Source organism: Triticum urartu, chromosome 3, assembly GCF_003073215.2.
Source record: "Triticum urartu cultivar G1812 chromosome 3, Tu2.1, whole genome shotgun sequence".
NCBI classification, from domain to species: domain Eukaryota; kingdom Viridiplantae; phylum Streptophyta; class Magnoliopsida; order Poales; family Poaceae; genus Triticum; species Triticum urartu.
Window position 1 is genome coordinate 18,336,827 of NC_053024.1, and position 7,571 is coordinate 18,344,397.

General features: G+C 45.1%; 1 protein-coding gene across 1 annotated transcript; it reads left to right on the forward strand.

Moving 5' to 3' along the window:
• Positions 1–4,414: 4,414 nt before the first annotated feature.
• On the forward strand, positions 4,415–6,471 carry LOC125542439 (indole-3-glycerol phosphate lyase, chloroplastic-like). The gene is made up of 7 exons (XM_048705484.1): positions 4,415–4,639; positions 4,768–5,089; positions 5,342–5,418; positions 5,583–5,660; positions 5,854–5,931; positions 6,015–6,074; positions 6,193–6,471. Exons 1-7 carry the CDS (start codon positions 4,514–4,516, stop codon positions 6,325–6,327), a joined length of 876 nt encoding a protein of 291 aa, XP_048561441.1. The 5' UTR covers positions 4,415–4,513; the 3' UTR covers positions 6,328–6,471.
• Positions 6,472–7,571: the final 1,100 nt, after the last annotated feature.

Genomic DNA, 7,571 nt, shown 5'->3' on the forward strand with positions numbered 1-7,571 from the left:
TACATGATCCAAGTCAACTAGGTCGTGTCCGATCATCACGTGAGACGGACTAGTCAACATCGGTGAACATCTTCATGTTGATCGTATCTTCTATACGACTCATGCTCGACCTTTCGGTCTTCTGTGTTTCGAGGCCATGTCTGTACATGCTAGGCTCGTCAAGTCAACCTAAGTGTTTAAATGTGTAAATCTGTCTTACACCCGTTGTATGTGAACGTTGGAATCTATCACACCCGATCATCACGTGGTGCTTAGAAACGAACGAACTGTCGCAACGGTGCACAGTTAGGGGAAACACTTTCTTAAAATTTTAATGAGGGATCATCTTATTTACTACCGTCGTTCTAAGTAAACAAGATGCAAAAACATGATAAACATCACATGCAATCAAATAATAGTGACATGATATGGCCAATATCATATAGCTCCTTTGATCTCCATCTTGGGGCTCCATGATCATCTTGTCACCGGCATGACACCATGATCTCCATCATCATGATCTCCATCATCGTGTCTCCATGAAGTTGCCTCGCCAACTATTACTTCTACTTCTATGGCTAACGGTTAGCAATAAAGTAAAGTAATTACATGACGTTTATGTTGACACGCAGGTCATAAATAAATGAAGACAACTCCTATGGCTCCTGCCGGTTGTCATACTCATCGACATGCAAGTCGTGATTCCTATTACAAGAACATGATCAATCTCATACATCACATATATCATTCATCACATCCTTTTGGCCATATCACATCACATAGCATACCCTACAAAAACAAGTTAGACGTCCTCTAATTGTTGTTTGCATGTTTTACATGGCTGCTATGGGTTTCTAGCAAGAACGTTTCTTACCTACGCAAAACCACAACGTGATATGCCAATTGCTATTTACCCTTCATAAGGACCCTTTTCATCGAATCCGATCCGACAAAAGTGGGAGAGACAGACACCCGCTAGCCACCTTATGCAACTAGTGCATGTCAGTCGGTGGAACCAGTCTCACGTAAGAGTACGTGTAAGGTCGGTCCGGGCCGCTTCATCCCACAATGCCGCCGAATCAAGATTGGACTAGTAACGGTAAGCATATTGAACAAAATCAACGCCCACAACTACTTTGTGTTCTACTCGTGCATAGAAACTACGCATAGACCTAGCTCTGATACCACTGTTGGGGAACGTAGCATAAATTCAAAATTTTCCTACGTGTCACCAAGATCTATCTATGGAGTCATCTAGCAACGAGGGAGGAGTGGATCTACATACCCTTGTAGATCGCGCGCGGAAGCGTTCAAGAGAACGGGGTTGATGGAGTCGTACTCGTCGTGATCCAAATCACCGATGATCCTAGCGCCGAACGGACGGCACCTCCGCATTCAACACACGTACGGAGCAGCGACGTCTCCTCCTTCTTGATCCAGCAAGGGGAAAGGAGAGGTTGATGGAGATCCAACAACACGACGGCGTGGTGATGGAAGTAGCGGGATTCCAACAGGGCTTCGCCAAGCGCTGTGGGAGGAGGGAGATGTGTCATGGGAGGGAGAGGGAGGCGCCAGGGCTTAGGTATAGTTGCCCTCCCTTCCCCCACTATATATAGGGCCAAGGGAGAGGGGGAGGGCGCAGCCTTGCCCCTTCCTCCAAGGAAGGGTGCGGCCAAGGGGGGGAGGAGTCCATCCTCCCCAAGGCACCTCGGAGGTGCCTTCCCCCTTTAGGACTCTCCCCTCCTCTTGTCCCTTTGGCGCATGGGCCTCTAGGGGCTGGTGCCCTTGGCCCATGTAGGCCAAGGCGCACCCCCTACAGCCCATGTGGCCCCCCGGGGCAGGTGGCCCCACCCGGTGGACCCCCGGGACCCTTCCGGTGGTCCCGGTACAATACCGGTGACCCCGAAACTTGTCCCGATAGCCGAAATAGCACTTCTTATATATAAATCTTTACCTCCGGACCATTCCGGAACTCCTCGTGACGTCCAGGATCTCATCCGGGACTCTGAACAACATTCGGGTTACCGCATACTAATATCTCTATAACCCTAGCGTCACCGAACCTTAAGTGTGTAGACCCTACGGGTTCGGGAGACACATAGACATGACCGAGACGACTCTCCGGCCAATAACCAACACCGGGATCTGGATACCCATGTTGGTTCCCACATGTTTCACGATGATCTCATCGGATGAACCACGATGTCAAGGACTTAATCAATCCCGTATACAATTCCCTTTGTCTAGCGGTACGATACTTGTCCGAGATTCGATCGTCGGTATCCCGATACCTTGTTCAATCTCGTTACCAGCAAGTCTCTTTTACTCGTTCCGTAACACATCATCTCGTGATCAACTCCTTGATCACATTGTGCACATTATGATGATGTCCTACCGAGTGGGCCCAGAGATACCTCTCCGTCACACGGAGTGACAAATCCCAGTCTTGATTCGTGCCCACCCAACAGACACTTTCGGAGATACCCGTAGTGTACCTTTATAGCCACCCAGTTACGTTGTGACGTTTGGCACACCCAAAGCACTCCTACGGTATCCGGGAGTTGCACAATCTCATGGTCTAAGGAAATGATACTTGACATTAGAAAAGCTTTAGCATACGAACTACACGATCTAGTGCTATGCTCAGGATTGGGTCTTGTCCATCACATCATTCTCCTAATGATGTGATCCCGTTATCAACGACATCCAATGTCCATGGTTAGGAAACCGTAACCATCTATTGATCAACGAGCTAGTCAACTAGAGGCTTACTAGGGACATGGTGTTGTCTATGTATCCACACATGTATCTGAGTTTCCTATCAATACAATTCTAGCATGGATAATAAACGATTATCATGAACAAGGAAATATAATAATAATCAATTTATTATTGCCTCTAGGGCATATTTCCAACAGCAACGGTCTCATTTGTTTGCTAGGCTTGCTAGTGGTGATGCTCCTTCTTGCAACTACACTATCAATGGGCATGAATACACAAAGGGGTACTATCTTGCAGATGGTATATACCCTCCTTGGTGCATATTTGTCAAAAGCATCAAAGAACCCAAAACAAAAAAATAATGTGAATTTGCAAGTGTGCAAGAGGCAGCTCGAAAAGACATTAAAAGAGCATTTGGTGTTTTGCAATCTAGGTTTGCCATTGTCCGTGGTCCTGCTCGTTTTTGGGATAAGAAAACCTTGAAGAACATCATGACATGTTGTGTTATCCTGCACAATATGATTCTTGAAGATGAGAGAGAAATGAACTTAGAATTTTTTTATGACAATGTGGGTAGCCGTGTCAAACCAGCTAGAGACCCAAACCGCATTAGAGCTTTTCTTCAGACATATAAGGAGATTGAAAATGCAGACACGCACTTTCAACTTCAGGAAGATCTCATTGAGCATCATTGACAAAGGGCTGGACAGTGACTAATTTTTGTATTCATTTGTGTTTGTATTCATGACAAGTTTGTATTGCATTATTTAAGTTTGCTACGGTGATTTGAATAATTATTTGTAATGCAAATGGTTATTTGTTTGATTTGAATAATTCAGTTTGTTTTCGATTGTTGAATTATGTTAGATTTGGTATTTGCGGGTTGATGATATGCGGGATGCAGCTGCGCAAAAAGCAGAACTCACATAGCCGACCCGTAAAAAAGCATATTCCGCGAATATACTTTTTTACAGATCCGTTTGGGGGGTCTGCATCTGTGCCAGCCCGCGCCGGCCCGCAAAAGCTATTTTGCGCGAGTTGCAAACGCGTTTTGCGGGCCGGCGGGATGCGGGGTCTGCTAGAGTTGCTCTTAGTGGTACATGTTTATGTGTTTTTAGCATTCTCGGTTTGCTTTGTGTTGTATTTTTCTTTGATCCGATTTCTTGTATCATTTGGCCCTATGGTGAAAGTCTATTTCTTCAAAAGAAGGATCAAAAGACTCGTGAGCTGACCTACAGTTTGTCTACCTAAAGACTCGTGATATGGGAATCCTTGATCTGCAAACCATGAAGCAAAGACTACTGTGCGAGTTGCTTTGGAAACTGCAAACAATTACTGTAATGTGGCAAAATATGGTGAATACATTATGAGGAAAACACTGTCTCAAATGCAGAGAGGAAATTCTGGATCTCTTTTTTTGGCCAAGCATTGTCAGCGTGAATCACATTTTTCAAACAGTACATCACAAGAATTGTGGGCAATGGAGAAAAAACCTTATTTTGGGAGGATGGTTGGCATGCGCATTTATGTAATCAATTTGTGCATTTTTTTTCTTTCTCTAAGCTACAAACTGTCAAAGAGATTATGGAGAAGTCTGGTTGATGAATCGTATGTGCGATGGCTGGATCTCCCAAACTGTCAAAGTAATGATCCCAAGGATTTCCCAAAGTAACGATCGCTGGATTGGTTTAAAACACATCACGGTTTAAAATGGTGGGGCGCAGATCGCATTCCCAATTCTTGTGATCAGAAAAGGTTGAGGGATATATTCGAGGATAAGCCCTCCATCGTTTCTCTCCACAGAACGGATTCAATGTCTGGAAATCCAGCAGCCACGGCCTCGGCGGGGTCGCTCGCCGAGGCGCCCGTGCCTGTCGCCGCCGGCGAGCGCGGCCTGTCCGTGTCGCAGGCCATGTCAAAAGTCATGGAGAAGGGCAAGGTATGTTAGTACGTAACTACAGTGACATGCAGCATGTGCATGCATACATATGCGTAGGGGTCGATGGATTGGCGTATGGATGTTGAGGGCTCACCGCTGCGTGCTCGGGCATGCACGCATGCATGCAGACGGCGTTCATCCCGTACATCACCGCCGGCGACCCCGACCTGGCGACGTCGGCGGCGGCGCTGAGGCTCCTCGACGCCCTGGGCGCGGACGTCGTCGAGCTCGGCATGCCCTTCTCGGATGCCTCCGCCGACGGGGTCGTCATCAAGGCCTCCGCGGCGCGCGCGCTGGCCGCTGGCGCGACGGCTGACGCCATCATGGCGATGCTGAAGGAGGTGACACCGCAGCTTTCCTGCCCCGTGGTGATCTTCTCTTACTTCAGCCCCATTGCACAGCGAGGGATGGCGAGCTTCGCCGCCGCCGTCAAGGAAGCCGGCGTGAAAGGTAATTAAACCGGCAGACTACGTATCAGTGCTAATCTCAAACCCATACACATTTTAATCTCTAGTTAATGACATTACGCGGACTCTTAAAAATGCTTTCAGTGATCATGATATGTTACTGTAAAATCTAAATGCTAACCTGAAACCAAGATATCCATCTTTTTTATGCTGGAAGAATGTTTGTTGCCTGCATCTGCAAGTTTGCATCATCGACGGATGTACACAGCCTCATATGCATCCGTATGTGTTTCAGGTCTTATAGTACCCGATCTTCCTTACGCCGAGACAAGTGCTTTCAGGGATGAAGCCATCAAAAACGAGCTAGAGCTGGTAATATAATTACAAGTAGCTTAATATAACTACAAGTAGCTTAATTCAACCATCAACAATTAGCATTTCATATCAGTGAAATAAAGCAGCTTGTCGAAACAAATCAAGTTTACTAGTAGCATCAATTATTATTACTAAGTAAAATATGGAATTAATGTTTGCAGGTGCTACTTACAACACCATCTACGCCGTCGGAGAGGATGAAGGAGATCACTGAAGCTTCAGGAGGCTTCATTTACCTTGTACGTTTCTGGGGATACACATAAGAATCATAACCTGTTTGTTAACTGGGCATGGTAATTCCACACAAAAAAGGGCATGATGATTAAAATTTAACTATAATTATTGCACTTTTTTGGGCAAAGGAAGGCAAAAGCCTTTAGGACATCTGCATCTTTGGGTGTACAGAGCCACTCATAATAACATTATATGCAGGTAAGTGTCGACGGAGTTACAGGTGCCCGTCCAACCGTGAACCCGCGCGTTGAGAGTCTTCTTAAGGAGATTAAGCAGGTTTACCCGATATAAATACTTTTTTCACTTTAGTGGTAAATAAATGATGGCATGCATGCTAATGTGGTTTCGATTGCTTGCAGGTCACTGACAAGGCAGTGGCTGTTGGCTTTGGAATTTCGACCCCTGACCATGTTAAGCAGGTAGAAACTTATTTTACTACTACATTGGAACATTCACCATAAATTATTACTATGATGTTTGTATACAAAAGTTAGCAATTAAAGTTTTGGATGTGTACTAATTCTACATGAGAAACAGATTGCAGAGTGGGGTGCGGATGGAGTGATCATCGGGAGTGCAATGGTGAAGCAGTTGGGTGAAGCGACTTCTCCAGAAGAAGGGTTGAAAAGGTTGGAAGTCTATGCCAGGAGCTTGAAGGATGTACTGCCATGATATATGAACGAGTGAATTCCATTTTACCCCGTGTTTCATGTCTGTGGCAAATTTTACCCCATTTAGCATACTTTTTACATTTTTATCCAATTTAAGCAAAATTGTGACACTAATTATTTTAATATATTTGTTAGTGCCCGGCCAGAGATTATGGACAACCCTCGATTCTATGATTTTGGTCCCGGCCCACTCATCATCGCAAATATTCCGCTTGATCAAACTCTGACTAAGAGCAACTACAGCCATACTTGGCAAATGGGGCCCCGTAAACGTTCACAGACGCGCCTGGCCAGTGACTGGGCATGTTCGTTTTCAGCCCCTATTTAGCCGTTCATAGAGCCACATTCCTGAGAGAGGGGAAAAAAGAAAGAGAAAAGGTGGTCCGGGTTGGGCCGCGTCCTATGTGGCAGACTGACCGGACGCGTTCGTGAGCTCTCATATCCTTCCTACATTTGTCCTTAATACGAGGGTTCGCGGACAGCCTGGACGTATAGGGATGATATGAGGTGTCTGGTTGGATCATTTTTGTTTCTTCTTTTTTCTGTCCGGTCGACTGGACGCGTCGGCGGATGTTTGAGGGGCATTTGAGTGTGCCAGATGTAGATGCTCTAACACACTTAGACATCTATGTCTTGATCCATTGCTGCTGTTGTTCAAGATGATGCCGCGTTATTTGACCATTAAATTTCTCCTTGATTCCTGCTGCCAAAAGCAGAGCGTCCGCAATGGTCCAGTGAGTGCTACAAGTTGGCCTAGCTCATCTAGTCTTTTAAAATGAGAAAATAATGTTTTTGGTCCCTCAATTTCTCCAAAAGTATAGACTTGATCCCTTCCGATTTTTTGTATACATTTGGCCCTTCAAGTCTCAAAACCTGATAAGTTTGATCCAAAACTAGATTTTAAGCACGTTGACCGCGTTTGACTGATGAACAGTAAATTCAAACAATAGCAAAAAAATATCAAAAAACTCTGAAATTTGGTGGCGACCAAGATGCTTGGGTGTGTGAAATTTTGTGTGGTATTTCGACATCCGAGGAGCTCGTGGCAAAAAAAACTATTTTTGACTTGTAAAAATAAGCCAAAATTTGTATTTTGAGCTCTCCTCGGATGTTATTTGACCACAAAAATTTATATGCACCAAATACACCCAAGCGTATTGGTTGTCACAAAATTTGAGATTTTTTGAATTTGTTTGCTATTTTTTAATTTACTGTTCATCGGTCAAACCTGGTCAAACCCGGTCA

Excerpts from the sequence above, each read along its gene's own strand:
- LOC125542439 (XM_048705484.1), top strand. The coding sequence starts at position 4,514 with ATGTCTGGAAATCCAGCAGCCACGGCCTCGGCGGGGTCGCTCGCCGAG. Across the intron at positions 4,640-4,767 it reads AAGTCATGGAGAAGGGCAAG|ACGGCGTTCATCCCGTACAT; the intron begins GTATGTTAGTAC and ends GCATGCATGCAG. Across the intron at positions 5,932-6,014 it reads TTCTTAAGGAGATTAAGCAG|GTCACTGACAAGGCAGTGGC; the intron begins GTTTACCCGATA and ends GATTGCTTGCAG.